We start from the raw sequence: 24,675 nt of genomic DNA, 5'->3' as shown, positions 1-24,675 counted from the left end.
TGTCCTTTACAAGACTCCAATGTATTACACCTATTCAACCAATTAAGAGGGATGATTAAATAATTACGGTAAATAAGCAGTGCATTTTCTCCCTTGAAGATTTGTGAAGTGTTTCTAATTGAATAGTTGCTTTCCTTCTTCCCTTAATGCAAATGTTGTCATCTTCAGAAAGCAAAATGAAAAAAAAAATTGTTTTAAAGTAGTTGCAACATATATATTCAATATATTGTATTGCAATGTTAAGTTACAGCGATGCAGTTTGAATACAGAAAGGCTTGTTTCCATTATTCCCGGTTTTCTGGAGAGAGAGGAAAGAAAGATAACAACTCCTTGGCACTGTTCAACACATGATATGCGCTTACCTTTAAAGCTTGTTCAGAATCTGTGAGCACAAAATTAACCACCATATGCAAGATCACATCCCAATATGTCATGCTCAATAATCCTGAATAAGGAGGACTAGTCTCCAGTTCTATACTCGCTGATTGAAACAGGATCTCCCCTTCACCCTTCCTTTGCAACCAAGAGCAGAAATGAAAGACACCACACACCGCAGTCTTTCAAATGCTTTAACGTGATTTGTGACTATTGACAAGGTGAGAAAATAAAATCACGGCGTAGCAAAGCGCTCAGGGAATCTCGAATTTGAAGCCAGACATGAGTTCAGTTTCGCCAAGTCTGAGCTGATGCCGGAGGAAGAAGGGGAAACAAGATCCAACTCCCTGAATGGATGGTGATAGCTGGACCCGCCCCCCCTCCTTTTAGGCGTCAAAGTTTATCACTGAACAATGCAGAAGCAGCAAGGAGATTGAAAAAGGAGCCGTCAAAAGCAAGGTCAGGTGCAGGGAGCCGAAGTCTCACCAAGAAGAAAGAAAACATTGTTTGAGGCGCGCGAAGGTAATGACGCATTTCCATCTCCCACTTTTGACACCTCCCGACGGGACGGGGGAAGAAAGACCCAGCGCGGATGCCTCTCTTCCTAGAGAAGTGCCTAAGACACCACCACCCGTGCCCACCGACGTGGGGCGGGTAGGTGGAGGCACAGAGCCCCGTCGTCGTCTCCCTTCGGTGCAAACCGGTTGACCTCCCCCCTCCTTCCCGCCACCTTCCCCCGCGGTAATGATTAACATCTCCGCGGGGAGGGCGAAGCGAGGGGATAAAGGGGGCTTGGCTGGAGAAAGGGGACAGACAACTCGCGCCCGCTTCTCGCCGCCGTCGACCTCCGTTTCGGCCTCCCCCATGACTCGCGCTGCGACGCCGGGGCTGCTGCTCCTGGCCCGGGTGCTGCTGTTGTGCCGCCCGCTGGCCGGGCACCCCGGGCAGGGAGAGACCACTTGGTCTCGCTTCGCCCGCCTGCCCTTCGAGGATGAGCTCTTCCTGGACGACACGTTCCCCGACGGCTTCCTGTGGGGGGCGGGCAGCGCGGCGTACCAGGTGGAAGGCGCCTGGAGCCAGGACGGCAAGGGGCCCTCGGTGTGGGACGCCTTCGCGCAGCGCCTCCCCCGGGCCGCCGCCGCCGAGCCGAAGGCGCCGTCGGGGGACGTGGCCAGCGACAGCTACAACCGCGTCGAGCGCGACCTGGAAGCGCTGAGCCTCCTGGGGGTGTCGCACTACCGCTTCTCGCTGCCCTGGGCGCGCCTGCTCCCCAACGGCACGGCGCCCGCCAGCCCCGCCGCCCTGGAGCATTACGCGCGCTTCCTGGCCGGCCTGAGGCAGCGCGGCGTCGAGCCCGTGATCACCCTCTACCACTGGGATCTGCCCCAGCGCCTTCAGGAGCTCTATGGCGGCTGGCAGAGCCCGGCTCTGGTCGGCTTGTTCCGGGACTACGCCGAGCTCTGCTTCAGGCACTTCGGCGAGCACGTGCGCTTCTGGCTCACCATGGACAACCCTTACCTCGTGGCTTGGCAGGGCTACGCCACGGGCAAGCTGGCCCCCGGCGTGCGGGGAGGGCGGGAGGTGGGCTACCGGGTGGCTCACCACCTCCTCCAGGTAAGGACGCCCAAGGAGAACATGGCTCAGCCGAAGTTCGCCATGAGTTTTGGCCACCGGGGAGAATCATATAGAGTTGGAAGGGACCCCCCCCCCAAGGTCATCTAAGGCCAGCCCCCTGCAACGCAGCAATTTCAACTAAAGCATCCATGGCCATCCCACTTTTGCTTTAAAACCTCCAGTGAAGGCACATAACCCGAGGAAAGTTGCCAAGGGAGAGTGGGGCCTTTCTTCAGTCATCTCCACTTGTGATCTTTTCCGAGGCAAATGAATGACTGCTGCTGGCTCCTCTTAAGAACAGGGGTAGGGAACCCGTCGCCCTTCCAGTTCAATGTTGCTGGGCTACAGCATCTAACAGGTTGAGCTCCAGTTGCCTCATCCCTGGTGTAGAATTTAAAACAGCCTTCCCAAACCTGGTACCCTCCAGATGTTTTGGGCTATAACTCTCCAACCAGCATGGGAATTGTAGGCCAAAACACCTGTGGGTTATTTCTAGTATATGTGCTGCCGAACACCTGTGGGTTATAAGGTTAGGGAAGGCTGATTTAGAGCAAGGGCAGTGCAATCCTAGGCCTGTTTACTCAGAAGCAAGTTCCAGTGTATTCCATGAGTCAGTATGCGTAAAGGAGTGCAGCCTAAGATCTGCTGCAAGCAGCAGACAAGAGTGAGCAAGGCTCAACTTAGCAACAGGGTATGGCATGCACCTATGGAAACATAAAAGGTACAGGATATACCCCACTGCCTTCCAGTCACCCAAATATTGGAAAAACACAAAGGAGGAAAATGGTCAAGTAAGTACATCTGGCTCTTGCAGATGACCTTCAAGCCTGTCCCAATCCTGCTGTTCTATGAGACTATAACCAAATATTAAAGCTCTATAGAAAACAATGGGATTTTTTTACATTTCAGGATGCTGGGATTTTTTCCTATAGAACAAACACCTCAACTTCTCCAGCGTGTGCAGGACAGCTTGTTTGCTTGTCTTATCAGGACCTATTTAACTAGACTTACCCACTGCCCTTCAGGCACCTCTGGCCAAACACACCTTGCTAACTCCTGAATCACTCACTACTTGTGGCAAATCATAATTGGAAGAATCCCAGTTTATTACAGAGCCAAACTTGCTAGGGTGTATTATTGGTGTAAGAGGTTTAACTAGAATGTTTTTATTATTGTCAGTTGCGTTAATCTCCCATCCTTCCCCCAAGGAGCTTAGTGTGGTGTATCCAAGCCATTCCCCCTATTTTACTATCACAACAACCCTGTGAGGTAGGTTAGGCTAAAAGAGGAAGACTGGCCCATTGTTGCACAGTGAGCTTCATGGCTGAGTGAATACCGGTATTTGAACTCTGGGCTTTCCAGTTCTAGTTATAAACATTCCCCTGTCCACACTGGCTCTATGATTAGTTACCACATTTAAATGCTTACAATTGCCTGTGAAGGTGAAAGGTGAGGAAGAGCAAATTCTCCCCACTAAAGCAGCAAGAGCAAAAATAAATGTGTGGGCTTGCAGAAGAATAGTAATGTCAGTCAGTTGCAGATCTTTGCAGTATCCTAAAGAAGTGCAGTACAATGTGATGCATATTTATTCAGATCTAAGTTCTATGCTGGATGAGACTTGGTTCTTAGTAAGTGTATTTAGGACTGCAGCCTAATTTATTGTGTAATGAGATTCTGTAGGTGACAGAGCGGTTTATCAAAGGCATAGTTGATAAATATAAACATGGATAAAATTGCATTTCATCCAATATTGCAAGGTGAGATGAAAAGACAAACACACATATCTGAAATCAGCTGTACAATACATTACCAGTAGCATTTATTCTATTTGAAAATGAACAAGCAGGAGAACCCACATGAATTGATTATAATATTAACCATGACCAATTCACAAAAGGAAGATGATATAATAGTGACAAATGAATGTGTTACAAATACCAAGCCAAGTGCAGTAAAATATGGCCACAGTCACAGTCACAGAATATACATCATCTTAACAGAGACATGAAAATTGAAAATAATGTAGTTGTTATTACCGGATGCACAAAAAGCAATCCAGTAGTCCAAATGTAAATTTCACACTCAAGAGATCCATCACTTAGCTAAGCATTTTTAATTTAGTGGGACTTTCTCTTAAACAAATATGTACTGGATTGCAGCCATCTATCCCACCCTTCTCCATCTCTACTCAGAAGTAGATCCTAATTTGTTCAGTGGGGCGTAGTCACAGGAAAGTGTGCATTTGATTGCACCCTTACAGCACAGTCCTCTCTGTGTCTGCTCAGAAGTTCAATAGGACTTACTCAGGTTAGTGTATATAGGATTACAGTGCCTTAGTTTTAAAGACCTGCAGTATTTCTTGATACGATTTAAGGTGAACAAGTTCTTGTACGCGGACTGGGATGAGGGCCAAGAGCATTTTCCCAATCAACATCCCTGCTGGCATCGGAGGTTGGCCTGGCAGTGATCTAAGCTCCTGTGGTACTGAGTTGCCCGTGACACATGCCGTATTAAAAGCTGCGCTTGCAGCATCCAAGTCAGATGTGAGTAATTTCTATCAGCATGTCTACCAAAATTGGCACAGTGTGACAGCTTTGAGCACTAGATCATAAGCTTTGTGGTAGATGGGAAGCGATGTAATAATGATGTTGTGGCACATGCTGTTCTGTCAAGCAAAATTGAGAGGTGCCTGTTGCTTAGGGTTAGGCACAGAGAAGAATTTTGGATATATATATTTTAAGAGGAAAACTATGTTGGAAAGCTTTGGTCTATTATAAGCCAAGTCCACTGCAACTGAATTGCACAGACTGTAATCCCTCTGTGCCAGCCCTTTTAGTTTTCCTCCCCCATTGCTTCCCCAAAATTTGCAAGCTTAGTTCTGTAGCCCATATATGCATACAAAAAAGTCCCAGGTATAACACCACACATCTCCAGAAAGGGCTAGGAAAGATCTCTGGAAAGTTGCGGCTAGATAATTCAGAGGTCTAACTCTCTAGAATGCTGCTGCTTATGATTCCAAGGAGGAGAAACAGCGGCATCTACCACAGTTTTCGGAATAAAGTTGAGAGCTGTTTCAAAGATCCTTCACTCTGCAGTAAGGGCTTGGAGCCTGAATTACTGATTCTGGAAGTATAGCTTAAAAAATTCTTCCCAACTCAGTAATAATAAGATTCCCAGAATTTCCATAATAAAGGAACCTGTGGCTCTTCAGATGTTGGGCTGTCTTTCTCATCCCTGACAACTGGTGATGCTTGCTGGAGCTGATGGCCCATAGAGTCAAACAGCACCTGAATGGCCACAGGTTACCCATCCTTGCTGTAAACAATGCATGTCCAAAAGCCTTTCAAAACACCGGAATTGCAGGAAGAGCCCATGAATCCCACACATTATTTCAGCTGCTGCTGTCCCTCCCCTGTGAAACTTGTTAGTTTGGGAAATATGCCAAGTGCCAAGAGTCTACCACAGACAAAATAATCTGTTGCCTTTTAAAAGTATTGAAATGTCATGTTTTAAAGGTAAATTCAAATTAAAAAAAAAATCTGGGAAGAAGATTCATTTTGACTACAGCTATTTTTGCCATCTGTGACAAATAATGGAAAGGCATGTTTTTCAGATCTTTTGCCACTTCCTTTAGCAGTTTTTCATTATTTTCTTGAACTGCTGATGAAAGATTGGTTTGTAGATATATCCCCAGATATCTAACAGAAATGCTTAGTGCTGATTACCAGTATCTTCCCCAAGATTAAAATTGGAACTAATCTGATTTTAAAGATTTTTTTTAAAGACAGAAATTAAACTAATTTAGTTAGGACACTGATTCCTTTGGCTATATTAGTGAAAACGTAGCACCACCTGCATATAGATAAATCTTCAAGTCCTGTGTGTCTGACCTAAACCCTGTAATTTTGTTCCATGCCCTCACTGCAATTACTGGGGTTGCTACTGCAAATAAGATGGGGACTGCCATGTCCTTTATGTTAGAGATAATTCTGAAGTCTTCACATTAACTATAATAACTCTTGTTGAAGAAACCATCTAAATAGTTTGAATCAAACTCAAAAACTGATCCCTTCTTCTGTGCTGCATTCTATGCTTTCCGCATAGTGGTGCCAAGGTTTATCTGAGATTCCACCCCCTTTCAGATATAGGCATAACAAAGCATTTAAGTACTGCTGTTTGCCAGAAATTGAGGATGCACTTAATGATCCCTCATGAAATTTAGTTATCATTGTCTGTGGGACTTCCATCACTAAGTGATACTTATTTCACCTGCCCACGCAGTTCTCATGAACTGAGCTTTGTGAAGACATGTTTTCTCACGCACGGTTTTCCCCTCTGCAACTGGTGAAATGGTTCCAAGTGTGCCACATGTTCCATTATGTGAAAATATAGGTTCACATACCAGTGCTCTAAAACCTAGGGGCAAGTAAAGGGAAAGATAGAACATCTTTCTTGACCACATATATGGGGCTGTTGGGATTGTTCCAGAGCTGGTGTTAAGGGTCAGCATAGTCAAGCATCTGCTGAGGGACCACAACTCAGTGCGGGAGCAACTGGGGAAAGTCTCCTGGACCTGCTTCTCCTCCTCACCATTGCAAGCTGGTTGTTCAACCACCTCTTCTTATTCTGGTCCAGAAAAAGGTGATAGTTGAGCAGTAGATGTCACTTCCTGTTTGCACGTTAGCCGTCTCCCTTGCAAGCAAGCAAGGGGTAACATTAAGTAGGAGTAGCGCAGGGGAAATTGGTGATAATGATGAGGAGATAGACTCTCTGAAGGAAGGGAGCCATGGCTTTTCAGGCTGGTGAGAGACAGATTCCAAAAAGCACATTGCTACCAACAGGTTGTGAGTCTGAATGTGTTCATGCTAGTCAATTCATCCTTCTGAGTCAGAGCAGGATTATAAATGCCTTTTTGACTGGCTTGCCTTTTTGACTGGCTGTTTAAAGAATTGCTCATGGGGGACCAAATGAGGATGGTATATAAAAGTTGGTTCCTTGCTCCCTTTCATTTTGGCCACAAAATGAGCAATGCAGGCAAATGATGGGCATTGGACTAGTAAAATTGTTTGAACCACTAATTTTTGTGGACCTATTTGCACCAGAAGTACTTCGTCCAGTTCTAGCCACTGCAGTTTAGGAAATATGTTGACAAATTGGAACATGTCCAGAGGAAAGTGGCAAAGTTTGTCTGGACTTACTGTTATCGTTTGTTATGAGAGAAACAAGCCACAAGCGCTGGTTCACATGTGCCAGCCTCTGCATGGGAAAGGAAAGAGCACTGCAGGGACTTTAGGGTAGCATACACCAGTATGTTGCACATTCTCTTTAAATCATAGCTTAATTTAAACTCTGGTTTAGCATTATGTTTCCCTTCCTCTGAGATATTAGAATGAGAGCGAACAGTTCTGTCCCAAAGGGCAGAGTGGTATTGCTAGCTGTGAGGCTAATTTTCCTTAATTTTAAGTTGAAGGAAGCCAGCTGATTTTATAAGATTTGCTCTCTTATAAATGTTGCACTGTGCTTTGATTGAACGGAGGCCCTAAAGCCACCAAGAGACTTATTGCCATCTAGTTGGTAACACAGATATCTGTTAAGACTGAATACATAATTTCATAAAACAGCAAAAATGAGTAAAATAAAAATGGTTCACTGGGGACTTTCTTTCCCATAGGCTCATGCCAAAGTGTGGCATCTTTACAACGATCATTTTCGTCCTGCACAAAGAGGTAAAGTGTCAATTGCCTTAGGCTCTCACTGGATAAGACCTCTACATATGACTGAAAACAGTATTCACGAATGCCAGAAATCTCTTGACTTTGTGCTGGGCTGGTTTGCTAAACCTATATTTATTGATGGAGACTATCCCCAGAACATGAAGAGTAATCTTTCCTCTGTGCTGCCTGAGTTCACCGAAGCAGAGAAGAAGTTTGTCAGAGGGACAGCCGATTTCTTTGCTCTTTCGTTTGGGGCAACGTTGAGTTTCCATCTCGTGGATACTGGCATGTTATTCCGCCAGCTGGAATCGCTAAGCCTAAGGCCTCTGCTTTACTGGATAAGCAGTGAATATAACAAACCAGAGATCTTCATTGTGGAGAACAGCTGGTACGTTTCTGGTAACACTAAGACCGATGACTCCAAGTACACGAATTATCTTAAAAATTTCATTATGGACACTCTGAAAGGTAGGCTTGTAGATGGTATTCTTGTCACCATTATTATCCTGGCACAAGTTAAGGGAAACATTATCCTCACATTCATTAAATAAGTTCTGCAGAGGCTAAAACCCAGTGAGTCTTTAAACATTTATCCAGGTGTTCATTACAGAGTGAGGTTCCAAAAGAACGGGATTTGCTTGCCTCTGCGGTTGCCAAGTGCTTTCCAACAAGTTTGGATAATGTTTCTTTGGTTACAGCAAAAAGTTAAGCTGGTTGCTTAATATAACTTCATGATGTTTGTACTCTTGGCTATGAGGCTTGCAGGAGAATCAGGCAGGAGATACCCAATGATTAGTTTTAATGCGTCAGATAGCTGAGTAAATATTTGCTAGATAAGAATATATACCAAATCTCTCTCTCTCTCTTTCTCCTTCTCTGGTGTGTGTGTGCATATATAATTTCTGTAACTCTCTGGCAATGACCTTAAGAGTCTCTTCTCAGGCTGCAAGAATTCATTCTTCCTGTAATGAAGAAATGAAAATAACTGTTGGGAGTACTTATTCTGCTTTCACAGCTGATTTACAAAGCTGTGTCTCAGTTACATATGTCCTTATTTATATGAATATGGAAAGGGGCTTGAGTGTTGGAAAATGCATCAGATGGTAGATACAACTTCTCTTTTTAGCAACCAAGCAGCACATTCTGGCCCCCATGGAAAACGGGGTTTGCTTTATGCCTGTGTTGGTTTTTATTTTAAAACAACTTTGATGAAAGACGTAAAATAAGTGGCAAAACTTTTACCAGCTCAACTTTACATTCACCACAGAGTTTTGTCTTTATTGTTTGCAACACTTGCTAGTTACTTTGGGACGGTCATTATTTTGAAGTAGAGTAGTATTTTAATTAAGCATGTAAATAATTAAGTAAAAGTTCTGTCTTGCTTTTCTGCTTACCTTGAAAACCCTAAATATCTTGGGTCTAGGTCACCTGAGAGACTTTGTCCTCTCATACCATGCTGCCTGCTCTCTAAGATGCCTGGGAGAGGACAATTTCCATGTCCTGTGTGTGGCTGAGGCAAGGCTGTGCAGGATGAGAGAAGAGCCTTCTTGGTGGCGGCACCAATATTCTATAATACCTCTGAATACCTTATATCAGTGCTTTTTTTCTTAAAAAAATGTTTCGGGGTACTCTCATTTTCACTCAAGAAAATCACCATTTTATAGTTCAAATCGGGAAAAATAAATACAGCAAATGGACAGAAGTAGAAAGAACTTGCATTACCTCATACTACATAGCTGACACATGAAATGCTTGCTTCCGTCCGAGACTCAGGAAACACAGGGAAAGGAAATGAGGTTGCCATTGAGGGTAGCAACGGAACTGACGATTCACCATGCTATTCAACGGACCACACTAGAGAAGAAGTTTCTTCTCCCGTTAGATTCAGAAAATGTTTAGGGGTATGCATACCCCTACGTCCGCCCCAGAAAAAAGGACTGCCTTGTATTCTGATCTTCATTTCCCCTTCTTTCTTACTGTTCCCACTGACTGGTTAAACTTTCCTGTTCTTGAAGCATTTGCCTTGTCAGACATTATTGATAGATTGGGTAGAACCCCATTTTGGAATATTTTTATCTGTTGTGTCGGTTTTTGTGCTGTCATTTGATTTCTTTAGTGGGATTGTTTTGTTTTTAAATGTAAGGCACCCTTAGGTGATGCAAATGCACTGGAAGGACAGGGTTCAAGTTTCCTAAACAAATAAGCAATGCAATTTCAAAAAATACAACCACGCAAATGATTTATAAAAGCTTTTATATACCACTCTCTCATAAAACATCAGGGCAGTGTGCAGCAGTACAGAACCATCATTAAAATAAATGGGGACTTGAGAAAATTTCAAACAACTGTATGAATAAGTCTTTAAGAGACACCTGAAAGTCAAAAGTAAGGGTACCTGCCCAATCTCTGCTGGAAGTGTTGTGCAGCATGGGACTTGATAGAGGTCAGTTGGGCTTCTGAGATGTGGGAACCAACTAAATTATATAAAACAATTAACAGTTTTGTTACACCAGTTTTGTAGAAGAAGTCACAACGAGTGAAAATACATCCTTTTATGGAGGCACCTGCTCGTTTAAAAGTACTGTATTCAAAAGCTTCCAGGCATTGCATTTTCCATCAGAAAAAACACCATGGGACCAATTCAGGTGCCCACTGGGATGTAGTGGAGGGATCCTTAGGCTATTTAGGCCATATCTGCCTGGCAATATTAACACCATAGCTTGATAACCACTGAGCAGGATATGTAAGTGGTAGCATTTTTCTGAACCACAAACAAATCTGTTCAAGTGCAGTTGTTCAAATGTGTGCAGATGGGGAAGTGAGGTCATCTTATTTTTGTTGTTTTCTCCTCAGCTGTCAGGTATGATGGAGTTACTGTCATCGGGTACACAGCTTGGTCTCTCATGGATGGCTTTGAATGGCTCAGGGGCTACAGCGTTCGAAGGGGTCTGTTTTACGTTGACTTTCAAAGTCAGGATAAGAAGCTGATGCTAAAGTCTTCAGGAATGTTTTACCAGAAGGTGATAGAGAACAATGGCTTCCGCCCAGTACCAGAAGACCAGCCCATAGAAGGGACTTTCCCCTGTGGTTTTGCTTGGGGGGTTACCGAAAGCTTTCTTCAGGTAAGCCAAATGAGAGAGCAAATCACTTCCTCCAATTTTCCTGTAGCACAGGTGAAATAATAATATTGTCTTTGTTTCGTTCCTAGACATGTGTTCTAATTGGGGCCGTAGGGCCACCCCTCTGACAAACATCACAGTTTGGGCATGTTTGGGTGCTATATTTTGGGCAGAACTCTCAGTGTGTGGGTGTCTGTGTGTATGCATCTTCCCCATTCCGTTGTGCCCCTCTGATTTAAAGCAACCACCCCCACAGATTTGTTCTTTTCAGGGACAGATCAGGCAGAAGTGGTAAGGTAACACAATAAAATGAAAGCATGTTGCAGCCTTGTTAATTCTTACTCCTTCCTTAGAGGTAGGCCGTACACACAGGACTTCTGTGGGCTTTCCCAGCACATATCGGGTTCCAGTGAAGGGACGGGGGGGGGGGATTCATTGTTCCTCATACTGTGTGTCAATCAATTTTGACGGCTCGATATTTGTCCTTTGAGCTATTGAACAGTCTTCTATGACATTAGCATAGTAAATTAGAACAATGTCATTAAATATTAAGTTGGTTAAAATTAGCATGTCACTTATTTCTAAGCCGCATCTTATTTCTAAGCTGCTGTGATTTATTTCGGTATACTTTAGTGCACGGCAGACACATTTCCCATAAATCGTTTGGACGTCACCTTAAAAGTATTCTGAGCTCCCTTTGTTTTTAAAACTGATTGGTTCCTGAAAGATTTATTGCATATCTAAATCATTTGTTGATTCAAACTTTAGATACTCCATAAAGCAGAGATAGCTAACATGGAGATCTCCAGATGTTGACTCTCAGGTCCCATCAGCCTAATTATTATTATTATTAGGTTACTTAACTTGTTTGCTTGTGAGTTTACACACTTTGGACAAATTGAATCTGCTTCTCCCTCTCTTTCCAGGTAGATACCACACGGTCCCAGTTCCTTGACCCTAATGTTTATGTTTGGGATGTCCATCATACAAAGAAGCTGATTAAAGTTGATGGAAGGGGTGCTCCAAATCGCAAACCTCACTGTGTTGATCTTCCGGCTATCAGGCTCCAGATTTCTTTACTTCAGGAAATGCATGTCACACACTTCCATTTTTCACTGGTGTGGCCTTTGATTCTCCCTCTAGGTAATGAATCTTACGTTAACCACACTCTTCTGTTTTACTATCAGTGTTTTGTCAGCGAATTACTCAGAGTCAATATAACTCCTGTCGTTGCTTTGTGGCAACCCATGGGTGAGAACCAAGGGCTTCCTCTTCCTCTCGCTGAGCATGGAGGATGGGAGAACCGGCAGATCGTGGACGCTTTTGTTGAGTATGCCAGGTTCTGCTTTAAAAAACTTGGCCAGTATGTCAAATTTTGGATCACAATGAACGAGCCTAGCGATGACAACTTGACATACAAAGGAGCCCATAACCTGCTGAAGGCCCACGCCAAGGCATGGCGCCTGTACGATAAAACATTCAGGAAGACTCAGAAAGGTAAAATCTCAATCGCCTTCCACGCCATCTGGGTCGAGCCCTTTTCGAAAAACGATTACAGTGCAGCCAGACGAGTTTTGGAGTTTAAGATTGGCTGGCTTGCTGAGCCTATCTTTGGAAGTGGTGACTACCCAGATGTGATGAGGCAGTGGCTTCACCGGAAAAACAGCCTAGGCTCCCATTATTTGCACTTGCCTTATTTCTCGGAGGCGGAAAGAAACCTAATACGTGGTTCGTTCGACTTTTTCGCCTTGAGCCACTACACCACGTCTCTCGTAAGCGCCATAAACGAAGACCCCGCCAATTATGACCACCTCCTTGAGGTCCAAAAGCAAAATGACATCACTTGGGTGAAGTCACCTGCCAGAACTCTGGTGGTGCCCTGGGGGTTACGCAAGCTCCTCGCATGGGTCAAGGATAAATATGGCGACATCCCAATCTACATCCTAGCCAGTGGAATTGATGACGGGCAGAAACCGGATCGAGACAAACTGAGAATATATTACATGGAGCGGTATGTCAACGAAGCCTTGAAAGGTAAGAGTCCTGCGGAAATGGTTATGTTCCTCAAGACCAACGTTTCTTGGTGTGTTTTCTGGAATGCTGTGTGTGATATGTAATAGCAACTATCAGTGCTTTTTTCTGGATGGCAGACACAGGGGTACGCATACCCCTAAACATTTTGTGAATCTTTGTACTTTTGTCCATTTACTGTATCTATTTCCCCCGATTTGAACTATAAAATGGTGATTTTCTTGAGTCAAAATGAGAGTACCCCTAAGCATACTTTTTTAAAAAAAGAAAAAAAGCACTGGCAACTATTATGTGTATACCCTGCCTTTTCCCCTAACAGGGAAAATAAGAGAAGCTAAAATATAGGGGGTGAAATATTTGTAATAAACGTTAACAGAATTAAAACTGTGTGCGTAATAAAAACATACAGAGAATTACAATAGAAACAGCACCAGCCCTTTCATTAAAAAAGCAGTCAGTTCCAAAAAGCCTGTTGGAATTAGGAGGTCTTCACCTGCCAGCTGAAGGACAACAAGGAGGGAGCCAGTCTAACTTCTCTAGAGAGAGAGTTCCAAAGTCTGGGAGCAGGAACTATGCTTTGAAGATAACTGGAAATCCAGTTTTCAGCAACTGGATGAGGCCGTTGCCTCTTATAAGGGACGGACTAATTAATACATGTTGATACCCAGAGCACATGCATAGTACATTGTGTGTGTCCCAAGGCAGTGTTTGGAACTCAGTGCCCTTCTGTCTGCTGTTGCTGAGAAAAAGATAGTTGCATTTCGTTGCCATGAATAGTCATCAAAGGCTTTCCTCCCCCTACCCCCTGTGAAATTAAGCTAGCTTAATAACAAAATAATGAAGGGTAAGAAGCGAGAGCCACTGTGCAGGGCCTGTTCTTTGTGATGAGATAGAGGCTGAAGGTATGTGAATTATTATTGCATTAACTAGATGGTAATGAAATATTTGTGCTGTGTTTTTCTTGGCGTTTCATCTGTTTGTAGTGGATTTTTAATTTCACGAATGTTTGTTTTATTTTGTTGTAAGCTGCTATGGGGTTCAGTTTTAGAGCCAAAAAAAAGCAGGATCCATATGTTCTTATAAATAAACAAACTAATACCGCCATCACAGATGGGTTTCTGTGGTATCGCAGTGTCAGTGGAGGGCAAGGTTACATGCAGTTAAGGCCATCGTTCAGTGCCATAGCGATTGTCGTAGCCTGCCAATAGCTTTTGGATGCAGAAAGTATCAGTTAAAAGACTCTTGAGTGCTGGAGATCTGCTCCCTGACATAGTAGACAGTACTGGGCTCAACAAGACAATGGCCCCTAAAATTATAAAGTGGTACCTCGGGTTACAGTGGTACCTCAGGTTACAGACTCCGCTAACCTAGAAATAGTACCTCAGGTTAAGAACTTTGCTTCAGGATGAGAACAGAAATTGTGCTCTGACGGCGTGGCGGCAGCAGGAGGCCCCATTAGCTAAAGTGGTGCTTCAGGTTAAGAACAGTTTCAGGTTAAGAACGGACCTCCAGAACGAATTAAGTTCTTAACCCGAGGTACCACTGTACACCACAGCCACATCAATAGCATACATTTAAAGCACTCATGTGCCCCTTTAACTACCATGGCCTCCCCCCCACCCCAAGAATTGGGGCTGGGAATTGTAGCTCTGTGAGGGGGCTCCTTTCAGCTCTGAGCACCACAACAAACTATGGTTTTTAGGATTGTTTGGGGGAAGCCATGACTCTCAAAGTTGAATGGGAGAGCTTTAAATGTATGTTGTGATGGCTACAGTTGTAGATCAGGGGTGGAGAACCACTGGCATTCAGACCAGGTCTGGCACACAGTGTCTTGGGATCCAACCCACAGTCTTCCTTCTGTTTGTTTGTGGCAATTAAGTTTACGTGTGTGTTTCATTTGCACAAATGGCACCCTTTTCTCTAATACTTAATTGCCAAGCAGGCAAACTTAATTGTCAAGGAGGGAATGGCAGCTGGGAAGTAAAGGTGGGAGAGAGAGAAGGAGGGAGGGAGAAGGGGGAATGAGAAAAAAGAGAGAAAAGGGGGGGGGGGGAGAAAGAAAGCTTTTTTTAAGGAAAGAGCTGGAAGATGCAGTGGATGGGGTTTGCAAATCAGTGTCTGTGTGTGTGCAAATGAATGGGTTTTTATGAGTGTGGATGTGTGTGTGAGAGAGAGAGAGAGAGAAAGAAAGAGAAGAGAGAGAGAGAGAGAGAGAGAGAGAGAGAGAGAGACTAGTGGGCTCTGAACCACCCAGATACTTTTAAGTGGAATTGGACTGTCGTTTTTAAAGATCGAGATGCCTAGAGTTTATATAACATATACTGGTATGGTGGACTAGCGGTAAAACAAACATGGCACTAATTTGTTTTTCTTTGTCCCCTCTGTGTGTGTGCATTTTGTTTGTATGTGTGCTCTGTTTTGCAGCCTACACCTTGGATAATGTTAACCTCCGTGGCTATTTTGCCTATTCTTTCAGTGATAGGGGTGATCCTAGATCGTATGGACTCTATCGATATACAGTGAATCAATATGAGCCAAAGTCTTCCATGATGCATTATAGACAGATTATTGACAATTACACCTTTCCTGGCTCGGAAACCGCTGGCTTGCTCTGCCTCAAGGAGCTTATTCTGTGCCCAGAATGTGACTCGTTGCAACCCAGAAGATCTTTGCTTGCTTTCATTTCTTTTATATTGTTTTCTTTCATTGTTACTGTATTTCTGATCACTTACTACTCCAAGAAGGTCAATAGAAGGCATGAATACGGCTTTCCTGCAGCTCATTGTCCTTCATATGCATTTCCTGGGGGAGCTCAGAAATAATTATACACCTGACTGTGATTATTGTTGCACCATGAAATCATTCATGCTGCCCAGTGTTGTGGAGCACTAAATGTGAAAATGGATTGTACCCACGAAGCTTGTGTGACTCCTTTCTGTATTAGCACTTTAGGTTAGCAGGCTCCCTCCCCCCCAATTTGCTGGTGGTGTAGCACCCATCCCCTGATCCACTGAGGGAGAGTCATGGTGAGAATAATGCTTCATGCATTGTGAGGTCAATGCAGGCCTCATTGAACAGACTGAATGTATTTTTCGTTGAGGATAGGGGATGTTCTAACTTGAGTTTAATCATACCTGATATTTTGAAATTTAGCTTTTCTTCTCTGATGGTGAATTTCTGATTCCATCCTAGAGAATCCCTGATTCTTTTAGCTGAAGGACTAAAATTAGTGTGATGGAATGATCATTTGATTCACTTAGACATACGTTGTATTTTGGGTAGATGTGAGTAGGGTTTGCATGTAACACTAAACCATGTTTTGGCATTTATGATAATGTACCCACCTCCCCCCCACCTTACACCCCCCCTTTCCTCCAGCAATGAGAAGAGTGGCAGATTCCATTTCAAAACCCTAAACTGTGGTTTAGCTTAACAGCTGCTGGTTAAAACAATGGTTTAGCATTATGTCCAAACCAACATGGTGGATCGCAAACATTTGACTGCTAAGGCCTTAGAATGAAATTAATTTTTTGTCCATTCTAAGACTCTTAGGCTCTGGTCATACCAAGGATAGATTCAGAGGCTGGCTTTGAGCAGTTTCACTCTTCATCTGAATAATGCCCCCACCTTTGAACATGGAGCTAAAGATGGATTCTGATGGCAGGAAAATGGAATCTGTTTATAGCTTCATGTTGATGTATGGCTATACCATTCCAAATTAATTTAAGGAGATGAAACAAGAGCAAGAGTGAAAACAAGTAAATGCATTTTTTTCTAGAAAGAGGAGAGCTTCGTAGCCAAAGCGGAATTGCTAAAGTGAGATGCGATTTTGATATTCTAGTGCTTTGATGTTAATTTATATGTATAAAAGGCAGCAGCTGGTGCCATAATACTGCCTGTCCTTTGATTTGCTAGCATTATTGTCACACTAAGGGACTGTGGCCAGTCTGTGTTTTACTTTACTTGACCTGAAGGGATTGTGTTCTTATAGGAAAGCAATGCAAATGGTTTCTGGTAGTTGGGGGTGGCTTCACTCAATAAAGGTAAGTGACAGCCAGGAGGATTTAAAAGGTCATAAGTTTTAGACAATAAGAAAAGGTCAGTAACTGAGAATTGTTTTGGTATTTTCAAGCAACAAATGGGAGTTACATCCTGACTATTTTTGCCCTTGAATTGGGCAGCTATATTAAAGTAAGAAAAATGAAATAGCAGCCATAAATCTCATGGCACGAAGAAACTTTTTTTCCCCTAGAAACAGATCCAAATAACTGCTGTCTTTTATATTTTCCAAGGAAATGCTTCTACTGTATCTCCCAGTACCCCTTTATGCACTTAGGTTTATTTTCACCTAGCACCCAATTTAAGGCAGCTGTCCCGTAAGTACATTTACTAGGGACAAAGCCCGCTGAACACAGTGGGGTTTACTTGCAAGTAAAGATGCCTATTATTTTGCTGGAAGTGTTCGTATTCTGTCTGTCCGTGATCTCTCAGCATGCATGAGAGGGCATGCCTTCAGCCAAATTTTATTCAGAAGTACAAGGTTTGAGGCAAAAGGTTGTTTCCAGTGCTGTGCAAAAGGCGTTTGACTGGTGCAGTGGGATTTCCCTTTCCTCTCCCTCTGTGCCCCCCCAAATTTGTTCCAAAGGATCCTCCAGTTTTCTGAAGCAGACTGTGAAGATACATGGGGAGCTGCAGGGGATAAGAGGAGGCAAAAACCCTTTGTGTAAGTGGAACAGCAGTGTTGGATACAACCCAACATGAGCCAACAGTGTGACACAGCAGCTAAAAAAGCCAATGCAATTCTGGGCCTCATCAATAGGAGTATAGCATCTAGATCAAGGGAAGTAATAGTGCCACTGTATTCTGCTCTGGTCAGACCTCACCTGGAGTACTGTGTCCAGTTCTGGGCACCACAATTCAAGAAGGACACTGACAAACTGGAACGTGTCCAGAGGAGGGCAACCAAAATGGTCAAAGGCCTGGAAACGATGCCTTATGAGGAAGGGCTAAGGGAGCTGGGCATGTTTAGCCTGGAGAAGAGGAGGTTAAGGGGTGATATGATAGCCATGTTCAAATATATAAAAGGATGTCACATAGAGGAGGGAGAAAGGTTGTTTTCTGCTGCTCCAGAGAAGCGGACACGGAGCAATGGATCCAAACTACAAGAAAGAAGATTCCACCTAAACATTAGGAAGAACTTCCTGACAGTAAGAGCTGTTTGACAGTGGAATTTGCTGCCAAGGAGTGTGGTGGAGTCTCCTTTTTTGGAGGTCTTTAAGCAGAGGCTTGACAACCATATGTCAGGAGTGCTCTGATGGTGTTTCCTGCTTGGCAGGGGGTTGGACTCGATGGCCCTTGTGGTCTCTTCCAACTCTATGATTCTATGATTCTATGATCCAACATTTTCATTACATTACAAGTTGAAGTTCTCAGACTCTGCATATGGGATTCAGCACCGCATGCTTGAATTTTATTCTGCAGATCACCGCTACAGTTTTCTACTTGGCACATTGCGAGGCAGTGTTTTTCACTGTGCAATGAAGTGCTGATTGATCGGTAACATGAATAGTTGCGGTGTCCCTACAGTTTAACATTCTAGGGCTCGGAATGTGAGCCTGTGTTGAGACTGTACATTTAGATACACCCTAAACCTCTGACACTCACAAGCACAGCCTGATAACTGTTCCAGGAAAGGAAAAAACGGTAAGGGAAGATGTGATTGCTAGACAGTGAAAGATCCATATTCCAATCGCTGCTGAGTTAGCCTAGCAACCACTTGGCATTTTCTCATCACCATAAGAAGGAACTAATTTGTGCATGTCCTCACAATCTCAATGAACACACAGCGAGGCAGTGGTTTGCAAAGTTACTTCTAGACCCATGACGAAAAAGATGGACAGCCCTCTCATCTTGAGAAGGCATCTTGCGATCGCAGGCTGAGAAAGAAACCATTTTGAGTGATGTGATTATTAACCAACAGACAAGCAAATATAAGATAATGTGACAAGATTTTATCTAGCTCAAACTGCCATCTATGTGTACATAACTTTTTGAGATTGCAAGGAACTTGCAGTGAGGCTAATACCTGTGCACATTTCCATTGTACAGAGGATTTAGCTACTTATGCAGAGCTCTTTGAAATAAAATAATGTATTTACTCAAATCTAATGCTCACCTTTTTTGGCCAAATTACGTTGTGGAAATTAAGGGGTGCATTAGATTCAATGGCACATTTACATTCGCCAGAAAATCCTTTTTTGGGTTTCAAGGTTCTGAAAATTGAGGTGTGCATTAGATTCGATGGCGCATTAGACTCGAGTAAATACAGTATAGCAGTGGCTGATAACATGCAAACATTTTTATGTAGATTAGATACATGAAAAACAAGACATTTTATGCATCAAGATTCCAGGAGTTTGGGCTTGGCTCACCTGTTTTTCTGAATGCTTTAGTGGAATCAGCCCAGATTGTGGCTCTCAGTGTGCCAGGAAACATTCAGCACACTGGGCTGAGGTGAGCTGGCAGTTGACATCAATTCAAAATACCTGGCCACCATGCAGAAATTCTTTCTCTCTAAAGCAGCTTAAGTTCATTTCAGCTCATTCAACAAAGTTTGTATGAATCAGCCTTTGATGATGATGATAATAAAATGTTCAGAAACCACAATTTCATATGGTGCCTTAGCAGGCAAAATGTATGTGCTTTCAGTTAGTCAAAACAGCTTTTGAATAGGAAAAAAAGACAGCCCTGCCTTGCCACTTATTGCCCATATGAATGTGACCCAGTTCCCTGCTTGTTGCAAATAGCACATTTCCCCCCAATATTTATTTGTAAATTATGAATTTGCACTTTTCTGTGAAGTGCACCCTATAGATATGTGTTAGATGGATGGATGGAGAGTGCAAACAGATTTTATTTTTTATGAAGCACCGTGGATTATTTAATAAAATAAGTGGTATGTAAAGATTAATGGTTTTTCTTTTTTGATATTTCAAATCTGCACGCAATGTAGTTGACTCTGTGCACTTTCAAAAACTATGTTATTTGTCAATAAATGTACATTGAATGCTACCTTCTTGAAAACTATAAATGTAACACTTAAAAGTATATTTTTGTCCAGAATATTTTTGTGGAATTGATAGTTTTTATGGAATGTATGACAATAGATAAGTTAATTGCAAGTTAACAATTGTATGTTGTGTTTATTACCTTGTTTATAAATTGTGCTTTAAGAGTTGCCTCTTTTAAACAATCAGATTTATTTTCTTTGCACTGTTGCAGTTTGACCATCTTCTCTGGTTCGGCCAGGTGGTATTTCTAGATTTATAACCCTGGATATCTTGAAGTATTGGGTGCTTAAGATCAGTTGTGCCCAGTAGGCTAACCCTGGAATTTTTTGATCTGAGTCGGTTCTCAGGTGTAGGATATCACTTTCTGAGGGTGGAGAGACCAGTGATTTCAGAGACCCAATACTGGCCTCACTTTCCCCATCACCCCAGAAACATCCATGGATTTTGCCTCACAAATGTTATCATTGTTTGCTTCCCTCCCATTGAGATGAGGATTTCAAGGTTGCTACTTCTACCTTGCAGGGCTTTTGAAGGCCGGTTATTTTAGTTATATTAAATTTAACAGCCATCCCTGACATTGGGCAGAGTGAGGCTGCTGCATCAGGTGACAGGTGCTGGAAAGCAGGGATTGATGGTGAGGACAGCTCTGTGTGGCATAGAGCCTGCCCTGTATCCTGTAATCTGCCCTGTTGGAGGAACTGGCCCATTAGCAGTTTTGAGGTGAGATTCATCTGTTAGTCTGGTTGGCTTCTGTATGTGGAATGGTGGTGGTGGTGGGTTGTTCGTGTTTTATTTTGTCCTAGCCAGCAAATATCTGGGACACCTTGTGGGTCAGATGTTTGAGTCCCACTCTGCACAGACTATCTCTTATTTCCCCACGTCTCTGTAACATGCAGACCAACTCTTGGTGGCATCCTGCAGATAGATGAATGTGAGGGACGGCTATGAGAAACACATTCTGGAACATGAACTTTGGCATAGACTACTTTACCCCATGCGGCCTTTAGGCTTGTCTTCAGCTATCCTATGAATGAATAATTGGAATTAATAGTTAACTGGAAAGTCAAGAAGATTTTTAGGTTTAAAGATGAAGGACAATCTCCTGTGGTTTCTCTCTCTCTCTCTCTCTCATCTCAAACCTCCTGAAATGCTTCTGCTTCCCCCTAGCCACATGACTCCACCTATCAGAAACTCTTGCTGTCATTCCCAAAAACCCACAAATATTCATGTAAGGTAAGTTCTATCCATCTTCCCCCATGCAATGTGCCAACCTCACTTTTACATCTTAAAGGCTGAACCTGAGAGATGTGCACGAGTTTAATGTTGTTAACCAGTAACATTTCTGCAGGGTATGTGACTGGATGTCACCTTTCACACAGTTCCTGAGGATGCTTCGTTATATTACTTTAATACCCTGCCTCATTGGAAATATGGTACTCTTGATTTGCTCCTGGCTGATGCAAGAGATCTGTAGTTAGATGCACCCAGGTATAAATTCAGTGTAAGTTTTTAAGGAGTGTGACACACATGAGCCTCAGGAATGTTACATGGCTTGCCTTGGTTTGGGCATCACTTTATTAGTTCTCTCCATTTCCAAAGTTCAGAGGTGAACACCAGTCTTTATTTAGCCAAAGCATCACCATCCACACATAAGAGGAAGGTATCAGTGCGCTCAAGAGAAACCCAATATTTGCAAAAGTACAGAAAATATTTAGGTGCAGGGGAGCCTAATGGGGAGATGCCAAAACCTGCCCAGTACGGACTAAGCTGCTCATCCATGGAATGCTGATTGACATCCTTGGATTTTTTAGTGGGAAAACGGTCGGAAGGGGAATGGATTGGAGTATCCTGGGCAAAAGCACAGCAGACTGAGCAGGCGCATGCCACACTGGAACATTTTGTTACAAGTCCAGCTTGTTTAAGTTCCAGCATCAGCTGGAAATGCTATTTTCTATTTTGACAGGCAGACGGTCAATGCCTCACAGAGGCGATTGGTCTGAAACTGCTGTTCTGTCAAGTGTGCACATGCATGCATAGGACACAGGAGCCCCACACTTTCAGCTCCTGTAGCTGCCGTCTCCTCTTTCCCAGCTTCATCATCCACTGAGAAGATCGGTGCATCTAATACGGCTTTGTAGCCTTTGGTTACTCATGAGCGAAGGAATTTCTGCATGAGTTTGTGGATAAGTAGCTAGGAGCTTTGCAAGCTCCCTATTTTTAATCAAGAAACATGTATAAATTATGTGTTCCACACGCAACAGCCTGAGGGAAATGCTACCTCTGGAAGAACTAATACATGTTTGTAAAACTATACCATCACAATCTCTTATGGAAACCTCTAAGGAGCTGGTTTCATTCTACGATGCATCAGTTTCAAATGGGCTTTGTTGTTCTCTGATTCTTGCCATGCCATTGTTCATACATTACGTCCCAGGTCTCACTAAAGGGCTTTTCACAGCTGTATATTTGACTCGCAGCATCTCTTTGCAATGGACTTGTACAAAATGCAGGTGTGAACTTCCTTTTCTGGTGGTGGTTTCTTTGGGTCGAAAATGACCAGGGTTGGGGCTGCTTGAGGCTTCCCTATTCGGCTGAAAGCTGTGTGTGGATGTGTGTGTGCACCATTAGAAAAAGGCAGCTGCCACAGGTGGCAGATGTTTCTGGGACATGGCAGGAAATGGTAGCACATTGCTGGAGTTGTCTGGTGCATGGCCTGCTGGGAACCCCTTCACCTCACCTGCTGTGCTCAGCCTGCTGTGGGGTAGAAGTTGCTGTCCCATCAGAAGTGTCGAGGTAAGATTTGACTGTCAGCCCATCTGGCTTCAGTACATGAAAGAAGTGGGGTACCATCCTGTCTTTTGCCCCTGACAGCAAAATATCTCAGGTCTGTCCTGTCTGGGAGCCGGAAATGTTTGAATTCCCACCCCCCACAGCCTTCTATGTGCCCAATGCTGCTCAGTGTCCCACAATGGTTGCTTTTTATATTGGGGAAAATCCCACGGCATCCCACTCCCCCAAGCTTCTGCATCTTAAACACACATAGATTCAGCAGGTGATACTTTTCCTTGCCTGGAGATGCAGTGATGAGAATGGACTGGCCTCTTAAAATTTCTGCTTCCCACGCCTCTTTTTTTTACAGCCAGCCTGAAAAAGAGTGGGGAATTCCAAGAGCCACACCACATATTGCTGGGACAGGGGATTTCTAGACTAGAGGTTTGTAGATGTTTCAGCAAGCAAAGGAGTCAAACTGAGCAGCACTTATTATTCTCTGACCTTGTACTACCCTGGCTGCTTATAAGGTTACTCCTCCCCAACTTTTCTTGCCTGCCAGATGGAATTTGTTCGTGTCTATGAGTGCAATTTGATATACTGAGAGGAAGATGAGTGCTTTGGGGAAATACGTTAAATATTAGGTAAGTAGATGGGATTATAATAACGGTTTGTATCCAGACTTGTGGTGCTCAGAGTTTCACTCATGTTGCTTTGCTGGAAGGGGAGGCAGTTTCTCCTGCTCCCCTTTGACAATTTGCGTTGGAGGGCTTGGGGTCCTCTGCAACAGCCTGGCATGTGGTTCTTCCTCCCTCCTTTCTCCAGTGAGAGTCTTGGCTTGCTTGGATTCCCATTTGCAAATGGGAGGCGACGTCTGGGTCTAACGCTCTATAAAAACAAATGCAACAGCATGGCTAACACCCCAGAGGACAGGATCACACTTCAAAACGACCTTGACAGATTAGAGAACTGGGCAAAAACAAACAAGATGAATTTTAGCAGGGAGAAATGTAAAGTATTGCACTTGGGCAAAAAAAATGAGAGGCACAAATACAAGATGGGTGACACCTGGCTTGAGAGCAGTACATGTGAAAAGGATCTAGGAGTCTTGGTTGACCACAAACTTGACATGAGCCAACAGTGTGATGCGGCAACTAAAAAAGCCAATGCAATTCTGGGCCTCATCAATAGGAGTATAGCATCTAGATCAAGGGAAGTAATAGTGCCACTGTATTCTGCTCTGGTCAGACCTCACCTAGAGTACTGTGTCCAGTTCTGGGCACCACAATTCAAGAAGGACACTGACAAACTGGAACGTGTCCAGAGGAGGGCAACCAAAATGGTCAAAGGCCTGGAAACGATGCCTTATGAGGAACGGCTAAGGGAGCTAGGCATGTTTAGCCTGGAGAAGAGGAGGTTAAGGGGTGATATGATAGCCATGTTCAAATATATAAAAGGATGTCACATAGAGGAAGGAGAAAGGTTGTTTTCTGCTGCTCCAGAGAAGCGGACACGGAGCAATGGATCCAAACTACAAGAAAGAAGATTCCACCTAAACATTAGGAAGAACTTCCTGACAGTAAGAGCTGTTCAACAGTGGAATTTGCTGCCAAGGAGTGTGGTGGAGTCTCCTACTTTGGAGGTCTTTAAGCAGAGGCTTGACAACCATATGTCAGGAGTGCTCTGATGGTGTTTCCTGCTTGGCAGGGGGTTGGACTCGATGGCCCTTGTGGTCTCTTCCAACTCTATGATTCTATGATTCTACAGCAGACACTGGTATATAACCATAACTTGAATATCTCAGCAGGTTTGGAGCCACTGCAGGAAAGGCACATCACTTGAAAAGTAATGAAGCTGATCAGATCAAACACTGCACAGCTTCACCAAGAATCCTGAGATTCAGAAGGCAGCAAGATTTGTAAGTAAAAGTGGGGCATTCCCCTACAGAAGGAGCCTGTTGAGAAAAGTAAAAATAAATAAATG

The 24,675-nt window shown here is 43.6% G+C and overlaps 2 protein-coding genes across 8 annotated transcripts in view; one reads left to right on the top strand and one right to left on the bottom strand.

Moving 5' to 3' along the window:
- Window positions 1–439: 439 nt before the first annotated feature.
- Window positions 440–24,600, top strand: KL (klotho; the record flags this gene model as incomplete). 5 transcript variants are annotated; one of them, XM_083498882.1, is made up of 6 exons in its annotated part: window positions 440–1,989; window positions 7,661–8,171; window positions 10,557–10,825; window positions 11,749–12,856; window positions 21,091–21,156; window positions 24,497–24,600. In XM_083498882.1, exons 1-5 carry the CDS (start codon window positions 1,120–1,122, stop codon window positions 21,096–21,098), a joined length of 2,766 nt encoding a protein of 921 aa, XP_083355008.1. In that variant the 5' UTR covers window positions 440–1,119. The 5 variants fall into 5 exon arrangements, with proteins under 5 accessions (XP_083355008.1, XP_083355007.1, XP_083355004.1 ...); XM_083498881.1 differs by having other exon boundaries at window positions 24,500–24,587; XM_083498878.1 differs by lacking the exons at window positions 21,091–21,156; window positions 24,497–24,600 and adding exons at window positions 15,278–17,610; window positions 18,255–20,089.
- The window catches only part of STARD13 (StAR related lipid transfer domain containing 13), a 242,495-nt gene continuing 239,283 nt past the window's right edge, over window positions 21,464–24,675 (bottom strand). For all 3 annotated transcript variants that reach the window (XR_014525070.1, XR_014525071.1, XR_014525072.1), the window contains exons 15-16: window positions 24,458–24,646; window positions 21,464–23,606 (exon numbers count right to left, since the gene is read on the bottom strand). The gene's annotated coding sequence lies outside the window, so the exon portion shown is untranslated. The remainder of the gene's footprint in view (window positions 23,607–24,457; window positions 24,647–24,675) is intronic.

This window comes from Podarcis liolepis (genome assembly GCF_965112155.1).
Source record: "Podarcis liolepis genome assembly, chromosome: 4".
Taxonomy (NCBI): Eukaryota; Metazoa; Chordata; class Lepidosauria; order Squamata; family Lacertidae; genus Podarcis; species Podarcis liolepis.
This window is presented reverse-complemented; position numbering and strand designations above follow the sequence as displayed.